A 17642-nucleotide genomic window follows, 5' to 3' on the forward strand; every position below is an offset into this window, starting at 1 on the left:
AATCAGATCTGGGGCCACTGCATTTGAGGCACCAGTTGAATCAATGACAAAAGAGTTAGTAGGCCCTAGGCAAGGTAAACTTTTAAATAGTTAATGTTTTGCGGTGTCCACTTCAAAGAAGTTCAAAGCTTATTAACAAAACACTTATAAAGATCTTTACTAGAGATGAAAGCTGCAGTGATGTGGCTCTGTAACAGAAAAATGGCAAATACAGAGGAGGATGTTATGTGCCAAAATCGTAAGTTCCGTCCCTAAGGCTTACTGGAAGGTGAGGGTGAAGAGACATGAACACAGCAGCCACATCACAATGAAGGCCAAGAAAGAACAAAGCAGGCCGAGTAGGTAAGCTCTGAGAACCCTCACCTGCACCAAGGCATCATCTCCTAATAAGGAGCAGGACAAGGTTGGGGTGGTCCCCAGGAACCCAGAGTCAGTCACTTCTTCTACAGTCTCTCCAATGGACAACACCAGGGTGGCATTCACGAAAGACACAATGATATAGGCATCAAACTCATCTGAAAAAGAAAAGAAGGGAGCTGGTTAGATAAGAACTCATTAGAATTACAAAGCCAAATGAAACACTAAGAGTTCTCTTCAGAAACCTTCCAAGGCACTTCTTCTATGTGTAGTTATTACACACATACACACATACACATGCACACAGAGCAAGATGATCCAGAAGAAAACTAGGGGTCATAAGAGCCTACAGATAAACCCTGCTTCCTCAATATTTTCTTGAGACATCTGCTAAAGAAGTGAGAGGGACAAAGCAAGGCAATCGGAGGCATGAGGACATTTTAAATACTACGATATTGATACATGAACATACTGAGCTAGAGTTTCATTTATTTGTGCCAGTCGTCAATCACACAACCCCTTCCTAAGAAGAGATACTCCTTCTAACTAGGAAAGACCCCTAACTTCTTCCAAAAGAAGCTTATGTAGAAATGAACATAAGCTCTAATGAACAAAACAGAGATTACTTAAGCCTCTGTGAGACTAACTCATTCTAGGGTTGGAAGCTGAGAATCCTAGTTCCAGTGAGAATGATGTAAGAAAACTAGATAACCAGAAAATGGGGGGTGGGGATTGTTTATATTGTTATTCCTTGACCTCTCTGGTTTTTCACTATTTCGAAACAGAACAATCGTGTGGTCACGAGCAATCCTATTAGAATTTGCTTCTTCTAATTAAATGTGGTTGAATAAACACTAATGCGTTTCTCAAGGAAGTCAGATGACTTGAGGTACACCAGAACCCTCAGTTTCTTCTGCAGATCCCATAAAGGCCATGTATTTTCCATGTATCTCACCCTAAAATATACAACAGCTTCTGCAAGTGTCCCCATCCAGTACCATGTTTGGCATAAAGCTTGATAAATGTTGACTAAAGGCATGCTAATTTTTTTTAAGAGTTGAGATTTTCCTCCTTTACATTTGAATTTTTGTATCAACACCCCCTTACCCAGAAATTAGGTAAAAAAGGGACAGAACAAGACAAGGCACCACACAATGTAGTGGCTGCCTCACTCCCAGCAGTAGCAGCTATAGGACCCTGTCTGCCTAAGCACTTGTCAAGAGCTCAATGCCACAGGGCTCACCCAACCACATGAAGGGCATACTTTTGGTTCTGATGACTTCACATGAGATTCAGCTGAACTAAGGTTACTAGATCAGTTCTGCAGAATCAGCATTCTTTACAGAAGCAGGAGTCAAGTGAAGATGTTATCATTCGACCGGGCATGATGGCTCATGCTTGTAATCCCAGCAAGGGTGGGAGGCCAAGGTGGGCGGATCACCTGAGGTCAGGAGTTTGAAACCAGCCTGACTGACAGGGTGAAACCTGTCTCTACTAAAAAATAAATCAAATAAAATACAAAAATTAGCCAGGGGTGGTGGTGGGCGTCTGTAATTCCAACTACTCAGGAGGTTGAGCAGGAGAATTACCTGAACCCGGGAGGCGGAGGCGGCAGTGAGCCAAGATCGCCCCACTGTACTCCAGCCTGGGCGACAGAATGAGACTGTCTCAAAACAAACAAAAAAGAAGATGTATCATTGGCATGGCCAACAGTAGTGTTCTGCCCTATTAGCAGGACATAAAATCAATTTAACATGTTGCACAATAGGCACTTCTTAACAGAAATAAATGTAATTTATGAAGTTGTTTCATATATAGTAGGATAACTGTTTCGTGAAATTTTTGTTTCAGTTAATATTACACATATTACACATATATGTACGTACTATGGTGGCTGAAAAACAAGGATTAAAGATCTTTCCCAATGGGCCTGCTCTAATGGTTAAACCAGGAATCCACAGAGTAAAAGTTCAATTTCCAAATCATAAGGAATAATACTGGACAAGAAGATACTTGGTTTCTGGTTATTATGCTAGAACTGTCAACATATATCAAATGCTTTGGGAACGTCTTATAAGGTGACTTTGTAAGACTAAGCACCACTCACTATCATAAAACAAGTAAGGACACAGTTATCTCTGAAATGGATGGCTCAATAGCTTACAACGAAACCAAAATCCATCTCTACGTAACACCAAGTTTGGAACCTTTACTCCAGTTCTCAGTTTTTGTACTAGAAATTTTTGTTGTGTAAAAATAACAGAAGTTATTTAATTTTAACATTATATGAATACAGTATCATTTACCATGTTCTCATTACTGAAACCTAATAACCTTAAAAGCTGTGTCAAAGCAAATTAAAGCCAAGCAACAAAAGGCTGTAACTGGCCAGGATTTCTGGTCTCGGATCTTCACCAAAAGCAAACAGGGACCTTCCAAAAGACAGACCATACAACTTTTGACTTTCATGGGAAAGAAGGGGGCAAGGAAGGGAGGAGGGGTGCCTTTCCTTTGACCAAGACTTCAGACTACTCAAACATAAAAGAATAAATGCTCAGTGAACTTAAATAGAGTCATACTTTTGCTAGGCAATTCAACAAGAGGGAGAGTCAACGATGTCTCAAAGCTACTTTACATCACAGATTTCCTCAAAATAAACACGGCCCTGTGAATATCAAGCACACTATAACTTCTACCCCTTCCTTCTACAGTGAAGAAGACTTGCACTAGATGAACTCTTATGTACTAGAGTGACTGCAGATTAAAGTTGGAGTTCAAGCTGGGCACGGTGGTTCAAGCACTCTGGGAGGTTGAGGAGGGATGATCATTTGAGTTCAGGAGTTCAAGACCAGCCTGGGTAACATTACAAGATCCCAACTTTATAAAAATTTATTATTATTATTTTTTTTGGGAGAGAGTTTCGCTCTGGTTGCCCAGGTTGGAATACAATGGCGCGATCTTGGCTCACCACAACCTCCGCCTCCCAGGTTCAAGCAATTCTCCTGCCTCAGCCTCTCTAGTAGCTGGGATTACAGGCATGTGTCACCACGCCCAGCTAATTTTGTATTTTCAGTAGAGACAGGGTTTGTCCATATTGGTCAGACTGGTCTCAAATTCCCAACCTCAGGTGATCCGCCCACCTCAGCCTCCCAAAGTGCTGGGATTACAGGCATAAACCACCACGCCCAGTCCACAAAAAATTATTTTTAAAAAAACGTTGGAATTCACAACAAAGCCAAACTTTAGTCAAGGTAAATGACTAGGAACTGTACCATCCACACTGCCCTTTTCTAAGGAATGTAAGTCTCACATGAAAAAAACAATAGTTCATACCTCAATGAAGAATCTATCAGGGTATGAGAACGTATCTTTAGGTCTCAGTTCAACAGGGCTCCCATCTGTCTGAACACTGCTGAGGACCCCAGAGGAGGGAATGCTTTTCTCTTTTACTTGCCTTGCGTTAGGATTTGAGGCTCAATCAGCAGCTCACTCCAAAAGGTAAAGTGAGTGACCATCCAGATACCTGAAGCTCCAGTAACTCACTCTCACTTCATAGACAAGGGTATCTGATACTTATCTTGCTTCAGCAAGTCCTGAATATATTCAAAAGCTTTCTCCAGGTCCTGATCTTTCAGTCAGTACACCTGGAATGTACAACTCCAAGAGAGTATGAAGCTAAAGTTCTCTAGCTAGAGACTCTTTTAGCTTAGTAAAAGGCAAATTAACCATATATGACAAATTCTGTGGGAGGAGGTAGAGAGGCAGACTCCTGCCTCAGACCATCTGATGCACAGGCAGACGGTGTGCAGCAGCACTATTATGCCCAGTGACATCCAACTGCAGTTACCCTCTGAAAGACACCATCAGGGCAGCCTCAATATTTTGTAAAGTCCCTCTCCTTGGATAAACTATAAGACCCCACAATCGACCCTAGCAGTAGGTACACACCTGTGGTGATCAGCACCTTCACCAGCCACCTGTGGAAGAGAAAAAAAGGCTTGGTATTGGTAGTGTGCATCACCAAGTACCAGCCAAGGTTAGTATTTGCCTGGAAGACTGCAGCATGTGCGGGCAGAAGGAATGGTCACTGAATAGTAAGTGGGGATATCTGGAAAGTGAGTGAACCAAGAGAACCCGACCTGTATTTACAGGTGACTCCCAAATTACAGTACCTAAAGAGTAAAATTTAGTAGGATATAGTCCTTTCCAAGACTTCTGACATTTAATAAAGGAGAAAAATATTCAACTACATAATGCAACAAACTGCCTATCACCGAGTTAGCAAATGCTGTCCCTCTAAAGAGCCTGTCCTGACCTTTAAACACATGTCCTGTCCTTTAACCCCTCCCAGCAATGTACCTGTGCCTTTCACCACATTCACAACACGCAACAGTTCTGTATACTTGTTTTGTTTTTTTAGATGGCAAGTGCTCTGAGGCAAAGAGTCTATCTTAATTACTGAGTACATGGTGGGCACTCAAACAACTAAATTTATCCTAAAAGGATCCACTAAGACCCACAGAATCTCACTGCGGTTAATCAAAATGGGCATTTGACTGAGATTCAGGAGCCAGGATTTTCTATCCCCATTACTTAGACTGTATCTTGAGACACTCAACCCCTGTAACTTCCTGTCTTCTTCATAAAAGTACGAGTTAACTTTTCTATAAACCTAACTCTATTTTCTTTTTCTTTTTTTTTTTTGAGATGGAGTCTCGCTCTCTCACCCAGGCTGGAGTGCAACAGTGTGATCTCGGCTCACTGCAACCTCCGCCTCCCAGGTTCAAGCGATTCTCCTGCCTCAGCCCCTTAAGGTGTGCACCACCAGACCCAGCTAACTTTTGTATTTTTAGCAGAGATGGTGTTTCACCATGTTGGCCAGACTGGTCTCAAACTCTGACCTCAGGTGATCTGCCCACCTCAGCCTCCCAATGTGTTGGGATTACAGGCATGAGCCACTGCACCCAGCCCTAAATCTGTTTTAAAATAAGTTTATTTAAAAAGTTAAAAGGAAAAAAGAAGGAGCACAATAGGTTATCTTAAAACACATTTCTAATTCAAAGAGTCTAGGCAATGCTTTCAAGGGCCATAATGTCAACAAGCCACCAAACCAAAGTAAAACACCAACACGGACCAATTTCTATGTAGATATTACACACAAAACCAAGTGCTTAATAATTATCTTTTCAGCTTATAAGCCTACCCATTTCCTATTCACATTTTTCCCTTTCTACTCAACTTGGATATGATTCAAATGCCTACAATGAAAATTAAATCCACAAAAATGAGTATCCTACTAATAATAAGTTGTTTTCCTCCTACATGTTTCCCAACTCCTTAAATCTGTTTCATACAGGCAGAATATCTATCAGGCAGAATTACAGCTGCTTTCTTGAAAAAGCTGTCTGCTGGCAAGGATGATCTTACTCACCCATCCCATATTCCTGAGACAACAAGAGAAAAACATACCTCCAATGTGAATCAAGGGAAAAACGAGACTGAGCTTTCTTTCTATGAGGCTGCAATTCAATTGTCACAAGATTTCCCTACTGCACTAACTACTAGGCATTCTCCTATTACTTTCAAAGTTTTAGGATCAGGTGACCATTTACATCCAGGAGCTCAAACTCCCTTCTCCTTTCCCATCCCCGCTTTTCCACTCACACTAAAATTCTAATTCCACTCAATTCCACTCTGCTTTCCCTAAGCACTAGCAAGACTGACTAACAAGCTTTCCCAAATCTCTTAATTCCTAGAACACCACCTTGAATTTCACTGTGGTTTCAAAACAATTTAAAAGAAAATAGTTGAAGAAGAATGAAAAAGCACAACTTTCCCTCACATCATGCCTCTTACAGATGAAACCAGTACCTTTATGAATATAAAGTCAACATCACATTTGACACCTCTATGATACTGAAACCTTTATGTACTAAAATATAACAGCCAACCTATGTCCCCTCTTTCCCACCTGCACAAAAAGAAATGGTAGGTGAAGGCATCCTGAAAGGAAGAGCCTCAAAAACGGTGTTGGGCCAGAAAGTTTCTGGTATATGGTGCTAAATGAAATGATATAGAAATATTATGAACGCAGCCTTTTAAGCCTTCTATGTCAATGGCACCCAGACCCTCATTTTGACTATTGGGAAAGAGCTGCTTACCTTCAATGTGTCGACGCACTGTCCAGACAGCATTGGGGTTACCGGGTAGCTCAGAAACAGCCATTTCTGACACCTGACAGGAGAGGAGGGAAGCCACAGATCCAGTGAGCATGCAACTCAGCTACCTGCTTACAATCACATCAAAAAATAAGGTCTCAAAGGCAGGGTTCACAATGTATGCTGGATTTAAAAGATGAAACCACTTAGTGAAAGAAGAATCTAAGAACGAAACAGGCTGGAGACAGTGGCAATCCCCATGCCAGTCTTAAGCAAAAGTCACAGGATGTCTGAGAGGGTACAGTTGCTGCAGCCAAAACCATACCCCTTTCCTTCAAGTACAACATGCCTTGATCATCCTCAGAACAGCAGTAACCACTGGGAAGGAATCAGGCCATCTAAATTAGCATCCTGTTTCTTTCCCCAGCTCCTTAAGGCCAAATCCCATGTGGATCAATTCAAATGCCAGATCCTGTAGCAAAATTATTCCCTTATCTCCTTGGCTGGCAGTCAGTCACCTCTCTCTTCTATAAGCACTCATAGAAATCAGTCCACCAATGGCTCACACCTGCAATCCCAGCACTTTGGGAGGCCAAGGTGGGTGGATCACCTGAGATCAGGAGTTCAAGACCAGCTGGCCAACACGGTGAAACCCGTCTCTGCAAAAATATAAAAATTAGCCGGGTATGATGGCAGGTGCCTGTAATCTCAGCTATTCGGGAGGCTGAGGCGGGAGAATCGCTTGAATCTGGGAGGCGGAGTTGCCGTGAGCTGCGACTGCACCACTGCACTCCAGCCTGGGTGACTGAGCAAGACTCTGTCTCCAAAAAAAAGAAAGAACACAGTCACCACCTCTTAGGGCACTAACTGTTTTGTCTTTCTATGCCCCTTAAAGTCAGAGTGAATGATTCTCTACATGTCCTATAGGTTATCAAACATAAGAGTAAACAAAACATCTAAGCCAAATTCAAAATGATCTAGAAGGGAAAACTGGGTGTGGGTTATACAGGAACTCGCTGTACTATCTTCGCAATTTTTTTATAAATGTAAAATCATTATAAAATTAAAATTATTAAGTGTTTTTAAATGATCTAGAGACAATAAACTAGCCACTTATATATAGCGTGTAACCCACATCTTATAGGAAGAACTCATGTATATTCACAGAAGGACTAGTGCTTTTCCTAGTTTACTGGTATAATTTAATTAGAAGGAAGACCTAAGAACTTCATCAATAAAATTCAACTGTCAATTGTGCTACACTCTATACCAAATGTAAAACTGTCAGTCACCCTGGCTCAACTGAGACCACAATTTCGTTAGATATCAAGGTGTAACAAATAGACATATAGAAATAAAGCAATGTTCAACAATTTAAAAAAAAATTTTTTTTTTTTGAGACGGAGTTTCACTCTGTCGCCCAGGCTGGAGTGCAGTGGCACGATGTCTGGCAGCTCTGCCTCCCAGGTTCATGCCATTCTCCTGCCTCACCTCTCGAGTAGCTGGGACTACAGGCGCCCGCCACCACACCCGGCTAATTTTTTTGTATTTTTAGTAGAGACGGGGTTTCACTGTTAGCCAAGATGGTCTCGATCTCCTGATCTCATGATCCACCCGCCTCGGAAAATATTTTTATATATAACAAAGGTGTGTCTATAGATTTGAAATGGGGAGAGAAATAGCAGGAAACTAAAAAATGATGATTCTTGAGCCCTTTATCTCTTACACTGTACAAAAATTTTCTGTTAATGCACATACGCACTTTTTTTTTGGAGACAGTCTCGCTCTGTCGCCCAGGCTGGATGGAGTGCAGTGACATGATCTCAGCTCACTGCAACCTCTACCTCCCAGTTCAAGCGATTCTCCTGCCTCAGTCTCCTGAGCAGCTGGGATTACAGGAACCCACCACCACTCCCAGCTCATTTTTGTAGTTTTAGTAGAGAAGGGGTTTCACCATGTTGGCCAGGCTGGTATCAAACTCCTGACCTCGAGTGATCTGCCCGCTTCAGCCTCCTAAAGTGCTGGAATTACAAGCGTGAGCCACTGTGCCCAGCCACACATATGCATTTTTTGTGTAAAGCGCTAGCTTTCATCATACGCTCACTAGGATCTAATGACAAATAAGTAACTAAACGAATCAAGAGCAATGGCTCTTGGCCAGGCGCAGTGGCTCACGCCTGTAATCCTAACACTTTGGGAGGGTGAAGTGGGAGGATCACTTGAGCCCAGGAGTTCAAGACCAGCCCTGGCAACATAGCAAGACCCTGTCTCTACCCAAAATAAATAAATAAATTAGCTAAGCGTGATGGCGCACACCTGTAGTCCCAGCTACTTGGGAAGCTAAGGTGGGAGAACTGCTTGCTTGCGACTGGGCGCTGGAGGTTACAGTGAAGCAAGGTCTCACCACTGCACTCAAAAAAAAAAAAAAAAAAAAAACCCCCCCACACACACAACAGACCTATGGCTCTAAATTGGGTCTGAGTCATTGAAATTTTGGTGAAGCTTGAGTGCGGTGGCTCAAGCCTGTAATCCCAGCACTTTGGGAGGCCGAGACAGGCGGATCACGAGGTCAGGAGATCGAGACCATCCTGGCTAACACGGTGAAACCCCGTGTCCACTAAAAAATACAAAAAACTAGCCGGGCGAGGTGGCGGGCGCCTGTAGTCCCAGCTACTGCGGAGGCTGAGGCAGGAGAATGGCGTAAACCTGGGAGGCAGAGCTTGCAGTGAGCTGAGATCTGGCCACTGCACTCTAGCCCTGGCGACAGAGCGAGACTCCGTCTCAAAAAAAAAAAAGAAAAAAGAAATTTTGGTGAACTGACAATATATTTTGGCAGAGACAAAACATTTTCAAATTCCCTGAAACAGCAATGTTAACAGCTAACATTTATTGAACACTTCATGCCATATCTTAAGCTAAGGGCTTTGTATGTATCATCTCATTTAATTCACGCAATTATTTATGGCAGATACCAGTATTAAGTCCATTTTACAGAAGAAACAGAAACTTAGCAATAGCTATTAAGCGGTAGAGACAGAATTCAAAATCCAGATTATCTTGGGCGTGTTCCAATAAAAATTTACAGAAACAGGCCGGGCGCGGTGGCTCAAGTCTGTAATCCCAGCACTTTGGGAGGCCAAGACGGGCGGATCACGAGGTCAGGAGATCGAGACCATCCTGGCTAACACGGTGAAACCCCGTCTCTACGAAAAATACAAAAAAAAAACTAGCCGGGGGAGGTGGCGGGCGCCTGTAGTCCCAGCTACTTGGGAGGCTGAGGCAGGAGAATGGCATGAACCCGGGAGGTGGAGCTTGCTGTGAGCTGAGATCTGGCCACTGCACCCCAGCCTGGGCGACAGAGCAAGACTTCGTCTCAAAAAAAAAAAAAAAAAAATTTTTGCAGAAACAGGTAGCAGGCCTCTTGAGAGCTCAGTCTGACACTCCCAAGCTCTCAAAACAAACTGTTATAGGAAGCTTATTATTTTATTCCTAACAAGTTCAAGTTCAGGGCCCTCACTAGAAGGCATTAACATTAGGACTACGATACACAGAGAATATGGGATTCAAGAAGGTAACTTTTAGTGTCCACAATACCTAAAAAGTCCAGCAATAAAAGATTCACTAAATAAATTATGATCTACCCACTTTGGTGAAATATTGCAGAAACACTAAAAATTATGCCACTTGGCCAGGTGTGGTGGCTCAAGGCTGTGATCCTAGCACTTTGGGAAGCCAAAGCAGGCAGACTGCCTGACTTCAAGACCAGCCAGAGACTGGTCTCTATAAAAAATACAAAAATTAGCTGGATGTTGTGGCACATGCCTATAGTCCCCAGTTATTCAGGAGGCTGAGGTGGGAGGATCGCCTGATCCCAGGAAGGTCAAGGCTGCAGTGAGCCATCATGGCACCACTGAATTCCAGCATGGGATACAGAGTGGGACCCTCATCACAAGAATAAATGAATAAATAAAAAGCATGCTATTTAAGCGTATATAGTAATGAGGAATAAATTTAATAAGATACAAAAATATATACAGCATTGACATAGTTGATTTAACTAAGACTAGATGTATAGAGACAGTGAAATGTTCCATATAGATTTCCTAGCCACCATGTCATGACTAGTGACCACATGGACTATCATGCTAACAAGTTAAGGAATAGAAAATAGCACAGGCTGGGCACAGTGGCTTACACCTGTAATCAACACTTTGGGAGGCTGAGGCAGGACAATCACTTGAGCTCAGGAGGTCAAGGCTGCAGTGAGCCAAGATTGTGTCACCGCACACCAGCCTGGGCAACACAGTGAGACCGTTTCAGGGACAAAAAGAAAGAAAATCTCAAGTATAAACTTTGGGGAAGTCAGGGAGAAAGAACATACTTTTTCACAGACACCTTAACTATGTCTTTGACAACATTAGAGTAAACCCATCAACTACTTTGCAATGCTTCCCTCCAAACCCTGCAGATTATCTAGAAATTGCAACCTTACCTCAAGTCCATGTCTTAGTACTCTCAGAGATGATCGGGGTCCCCTACCACAAGCCACATACAGCTGTGGAGTATCTTCATTGGCCAGATCAGCTATCTGCACAGAGAAAGTTAGAGGAAGAAATATCTACAGTACTGTTTTCAAACACAATTCTGATTCTCTAGTATCCTAGACATCCAGTTGCTTTCCAATACAATTATCTGTTGATCAATATGTGAAAAGAGGTGAATCATCTGTATTGTAGTTTTGACAAACTGGACAGTTCAAATGAAAATTCTTTACTCTCTCTGCAAAGCAATGGAGCCTACCGTAACATAGATGTGCATGTGAGTGCTGAGGGTATACAGCCTTTACTCCAATCTCCTAAAAGAAATTAACTCACCCATTTTAAGTGTATCATCTTATTATTTATAAAGCCTCAATAAAGCACATCTGTTTTCCACAACTTTAAAAAATATTTTGCTATTTTATGTATATTTTCATATGCATTTTAAAATGTCACTCATTAGCTGGGTATGGTGGCTTGTGTCTATAGTCCCAGCTACTGAGGAGGCTGAGGTGGAAAAATCGCTTCAGCCCAGGAGGCTGAGGCTGCAGTGAGTCATAACTGTGCCACCGCACTCTAGCCTGGGTGACAGAGTGAGACTCTTGCCTCAAAAAAAATTAAAACAAAACAAAACAGTAAAACATTCAGATAGGATCCAGATGCTTCAGGCTAGCAAAAAGATCCATGGCAGAAATAAATGTGAAGAAGCCCTGCTATAGACACTTTAATTTCCCATTAATTTTATTTTTATTTTTTATTTTATTTAAGACAGAGTCTCATCTGTCACCGAGGCTGGCGTGCAGTGGCACTGTGTCAACTCACTGCAACCTCCATCTCCTGGGTTCAAGCGATTCTCCTGCCTCAGCCTCCTAAGAAGCTGGGATTACAAGCACCCACCACCACGCCTGGCTAGTTTTTATATTTTTAGTAGAGATGGGGTTTCACCATGTTGGCCAGGCTGGTCTCAAACTCCTGACCTCAGGTCATCTACCCGCCTCAGCCTCCCAAAGTGCTGGGATTACAGGTGTGAACCACCGCAGCCGGCCCTTTTTTTTTTTTTTTTGGAGATGGAGGCTCTGTCGCCCAGGCTGAAGTGCAGTGGCGCAATCTCGGCTCACTGCAAGCTCTGCCTTTTGGGTTCACGCCATTCTCCTGCCTCAGCCTCCCAAGTAGCTGGGACTACAGGCGCCTGCCACCACGACTGGCTAATTTTTGTGTATTTTTATTAGACAGGGTTTCACCATGTTAGCCAGGATGGTCTCGATCTCCTGACCTTGTGATCCGCCCGCCTCGGCCTCCCAAAGTGCTGGGATTACAGGCGTGAGCCACCATGCCCGGCCTTTTTTTTTTTCTTTGAGACGGAGTTGTGCTCTTGTTGCCCAGGCTGGAGTACAATGGCGCGATCTCGGCTCACCGCAACCTCCGCCTCCTGAGTTCAAGCGATTCTCTTGCCTCAGCCTCCCAAGTAGCTGGGATTACAGGCATGCGCCACCACGCCTGGCTAATTTTGTTTTTTTTATATTTTATTTTTGTTTATTTTTTTAGTAGAGGCAGGGTTCTCCACGTTGGTCAGGCTGGTCTCAAACTCCAAACCTCAGGTGACCTGCCCACCTCGGCCTCCCAAAGTGTTGGGATTACAAGCATGAGCCACCATGCCTGGCTAATTTTATTCTTGACGAATAAACTATTTACACATATTATTTATTCCAATTGCAATGAAGGTGGAAAAATCACTAATAATCAAATTAGAAATTAGTCACACTTGGCCAGGCATGGTGGCTCACGCCTATAATCCCAGCACTTTGGGAGGCCAAGGCAGGCAGATCACAAGGTCAGGAGATCCCAGTGAAACCCCACCTCTACTAAAAATACAAAAAATTAGCTGGGCGTGGTGGCAGGCGCTTGTTGTTCCAGCTACTAGGGAGGCTGAAGCAGGAGAATGGAATGAACCTGGGAGGCGGACTGGTGACAGATGGAGTCTCCGTCTCAAAAAAAAAAAAAGAAAGAAAAGAAGTTAGTCACACTTACTTTCTGTTGCCCTCAAGACTAATCATTTCTCAGAAAGGAAGAACAAAGCAATTAATTTCAGATGGGTGTAATTAAACCTGCCTGAATGCTGATTTGTTTCCCCAGTACCCAGTGAACAAGCTCCTCTCCCATGAGAAGTGTGATTAACTACGCAGGTGGTCCCTAATGGTCACTCAAACCCTGGCAATTGAGGATGCAACAGCATGATCAAATTCCTGGCTATCACAACTAAGCACCAGCAATGAGAGACACAATATCCATTCTGTGCCACTTCAGGTTCCTCCTTGAGAAGGTGATTCAAAACTTCCCGTTACCAACTGATCCCAATATCTCAGAACTATTTCAAAGAGGAACCATGGTAAAATGAAGTAAATACAGCTATATGTAGACTGTTACATGACAAGAGGTCAACCACAGAATACTGTGGAGTATATGACTCCACTTATTTTAAAAAGAAAAAGACAGAACACATAAACATATACATGATTCTAAATGCAGATAAAACACCTGGAAGCAGTCACAAGAAGTTGTTAATATAAGCAATATGGTTCAATGGAGCGGATGGGTGAGAAGATTATGGGGAGGACTTTTACTTTTCCCCTTTTATATAGTCTGATTTCTTTTCCTCCCCCGCAAGCTATACAGGAATATGATCTGAATTTTTACATTAAACGTGAGTTTCATCACTATGGGAAAAAAAGCCCAAGGACTTATTAATGGTTTTTTGTGCTCACACTTCTACCTCTAACTGCTTTACACACTGGCGAGTTCATGGAAATACTAATAAAGCTATTTCTTAGACTAGATCTCAGTTTAACTTTAGATTTATTGTGGAAGGCACTGGAAAGACCCACCAACCTGGCAAAACAGAATGGGAGAGAGGCTGTCCAACTCATCAACCAGCACAAGGTTTTTAAGTGGTCTTGGCTGAAAAAAGAACGTGTCTCCTTCTTCCAGAGGCATGGCTGATGAAAACTCAGGTTCTTCATCATCATCTCCAAGATGTGCAATTTGATATAAGTAACTGGGAAGAAGCAGAGAAGAGAAACTTTTGGTAACGAGTTCTCTGCCCGACGATAATGTCTGACATCAATATGAAGCACAAGCTATTATATTAAGATACTACTGTTATTATTTTTAGGTGTTAACATTAAGTAAGACAGCTAGGATTTGTTTCAAAACAATTTAGGGAGAAGATCTGGGAAGTGCAGTGAGTGTTTTATTTATAGCACAAGCAACAAAGAAAATACAGATAAACTGGACTTCATCAAAATTTAAAACTTTTGTGCATCAAAGGAAGAAAGTAAGATGACAACCCACAAAATGAGAGAAAATATTTGCAAATCATATTTCTGACATGGGTCTAGTACCCAGAACACATAGAGAACTCAAACATAAGAAGACAACTCTTAAAAAATGGGCAACGGGATTTGAATAGACATTTCTCCAACAAAGACACACAAATGGCCAATAAACACAAAAAGATGCTCAACATCACTCATCACTGGGGAAAGACAAAGCTACCACTTCATACCACCACTGCATACCTAGCAGGATGGCTATAATCACAAATGTGGAAAACAAGTTGGCAAGGATGTCGAGAAACTGGAGCCCTCATATACTGCTGCTGGGAATGTAAAACGGATGTAGCTGCTATGAGAAAGTTTGGTGGTTTCTCAAAAAGTTAAACATAATTACCATGACCCAGTAATTCCACTCCCACAAATATGCCCAAAAAAATTAAAAATGGGGACTTAAATAGGTATTAGCACAGCAACATCTACCACAGCATTATTCCCAATAGTGAAAGGCAGACACAATCCAAGTGTACATCAGCAGTAGAATGGATAAACAAAATACAGTATGTACATACGATGAGTAATTCTGCCATAAAAAGGAATGAAATTCTGACACAGGCTACCAAAACATGAATCTTTTTCTCTTTTTTTTTTTTTAAACATGAATCTTCTAAATATTATGCCAAGTAAAATGAGCTAGATACAAAGGGACAAATATCAGCCAGGCACTGTGGCTTAAGTCTGTAATCCCAGCACACTAGGAGACTGAGGCAGGTGGATTGCTTAAGTCCAGAAGTTTGAGACTCTACAAGAAATACAAATATTAGCCAGGCATGTGCCTTGCTGATTAACAGTCCAGGATACTTGGGAGGGTGAGATGGAAGGATCACCTTGAGCCTGGGAGGTCGAGGATGCAGCAAGCCGAGACTGTGCCCCTGCACTCCAGCATCCCGGAAAACAGAGTAAGACTCTGTCTCAAACAAACAACAACAAAAAAAAACCCAAAAAGCTAAGAAGGCTTGGCTGGGCACGGTAGCACACGCCTGGAGTCCCAGCACTTTGGAAGGCCGAAGTGGATGGATCACTTGAGGTCAGGAGTTTGAGATCAGCTTAGCCAACATGGCAAAACCCTGTTCTCTCCTAAAAATATAAAAAAAATTAGCTGGGCATGGTGGCACACACCTGAGTCCAAGCTACTCAGGAGGCTGAGAGAGAAGAATCATTTGAAGCCAGGAGGTGGAAGTTGCAGTGAGCTGAGATCGCTGAACTCCAGCCTGAGTGATAGAGTGAGTCAATCGAAAAAAAAAAAAAAAAAGCCCAAAAACCTGAAAGGTAGGCGTGGTGGTTCAAGTTTACAATCCCAGCACTTTGGGAGGCCAAGGGGAGAGGATTGCTTGGTCCAGGAGTTCGAGACCAGCCTGGAAGACATAGTGACACCCTATCTTGATTTAAAAATGAAAGAAAAAAAGTCACTGAGGAGTAAAAGGCATTTTAAGATTGAGAGAATAGCTAGGAACAAGGCAGAAATGGCACAAAATCCTAGACAGTATTTTAATTATGAAGAAACTGAGCACTAGATTAGTAAAGTGGTATGACTACACTTTAGCAGATACTGGCAAGACCATGTCACCTTATCTTGTGTAAGTAACTTGTAGTCTTAGAGAGTGGTCTTAAATTTGAGGCTAGAATTCAGATTTCTTCCATTTGGCAATGAAAAGCCATTTATGATTATGATACAGGGATAGGGGAAATTATTTATTCAAGGTTGTCTTGTCTGCTGGATGAGATGATGCTACAAAAGGCTGAGTTTTACAGGAAAGGCAATGAAATAAAAAAACTAGTGAACTAGTTCAAATTAGCATCACGAAAAGGGGTACAGAGGTAAAAACAGAATTTAGCACATGACTGAAAGTGGTGGACAATAAAAAAAATTTGAGATTTCACACTTTAGTTGCTATAACTAGTCTATTAGACACTAACAGAAACAGTGAGGATGAGAGGGCTGCTGATATGGGTAGGCAGCTAAATGCTGATAAGCTTCAACTCTAGATAGGTACCTGTCAAGTGCTTATGGAACATCTCTTTAATAGTTAAGTATTTCATTTTTTTTTTTTAATTTTTCTTTTTTGAGACGGAATCTTGCTCAACGCCCAGGCTGGAGTGCAATGACGCGATCTTGGCTCACTGCAACCTCCAATTCCCAAGTTCAAGCGAATCTCCTGCCTCGGCCTCCCAATTAGCTGGCATTATAGGCACCCGCCACCATGCCCAACTAATTTTTGTATTTTTAGTAGAGACGAGGTTTCACCATGTTGTCCAGCTGGTCTCGAACTCCAACCTCAGGTGATCTGCCCACCTTGGACTCCCAAAGTGCTGGGATTACAGTCGTGAGCCACTAAGCCCAGCAGTACTTAAGTATTTCAATAAGTATTTATTTGATGAAATGGCCGGGCGTGGTGGCTCACGCCTATAATCCATGCACTTTGGGAGGTCGAGGCGGGCGGATCACCTGAGGTCGGGAGTTTGAGACCAGCCTGACCAACATGGAGAAACCCTGTCTCCACTAAAAATACAAAATGACCTGGGCGTGGTGGTGCATGCCTGTAATCCCAGCAACTCAGGAGGCTGAGGCAGGAGAAGCGCTTGAACCTGGGAGGCGAAGGTTGCAGTGAGCCAAGATCACGCCAGGGCAACAAGGGCGAAATTCCATTTCAAAAAAAAAAATTTATTTGATGAAATGTTCAGTCAAAAACTCAGAAGAGACATCAACTCTAAAGATAGTTCTGGAGAAACCCACAGAGGTACTGACTGAAGCCACTAAAATAAAGCAATGTAAGACAAAGAAAGACTCTAAAGGGAGAGAACAAACTTTTCTTTAAAGAACTAACACATTCTTGTGAAAAGCTCCCTAAGCCTCAAAGTCACACCTTCCTACTGTCAACCTTTTTTTTTTTGGAGATACAGTTTCACTCTTGTTACCCAGGGTGGAGTAGTACAGTGGCGTGATCTTAGCTCACTGAAACCTCCACCTCCCGGATTCAAGTGATTCTACTGCCTCAGCCTCCCGAGTATCTGGGATTACAGGTGCCAGCCACCACGCCCAGCTAATTTTTGTATTTTAGGTGGAAATGGGGTTTCACCATGTTGACCAGGCTGGTCTCAAACTCCTGACCTCAGGTGATTCACCCGCCTTGGCCTCCCAAAGTGCTAGGATTATGGGCGTGAGTCACTGCACCCAGCCTCTGCTGCCAACTTTTATCGCA

At 42.6% G+C, this 17642-nt stretch overlaps 1 protein-coding gene across 1 annotated transcript in view; it reads right to left on the reverse strand.

Moving 5' to 3' along the window:
• The window catches only part of SF3B3 (splicing factor 3b subunit 3), a 52704-nt gene that overhangs the window by 17281 nt on the left and 17781 nt on the right, over positions 1 to 17642 (reverse strand). Inside the window, exons 9-12 of the mRNA XM_023210381.1 lie at positions 13940 to 14105; positions 11008 to 11103; positions 6519 to 6591; positions 364 to 515 (exon numbers count right to left, since the gene is read on the reverse strand). Coding sequence (XP_023066149.1) covers positions 364 to 515; positions 6519 to 6591; positions 11008 to 11103; positions 13940 to 14105 — 487 coding nt within the window. The remainder of the gene's footprint in view (positions 1 to 363; positions 516 to 6518; positions 6592 to 11007; positions 11104 to 13939; positions 14106 to 17642) is intronic.

Source organism: Piliocolobus tephrosceles, chromosome 17 (assembly GCF_002776525.5).
Source record: "Piliocolobus tephrosceles isolate RC106 chromosome 17, ASM277652v3, whole genome shotgun sequence".
Lineage (NCBI taxonomy): Eukaryota > Metazoa > Chordata > Mammalia > Primates > Cercopithecidae > Piliocolobus > Piliocolobus tephrosceles.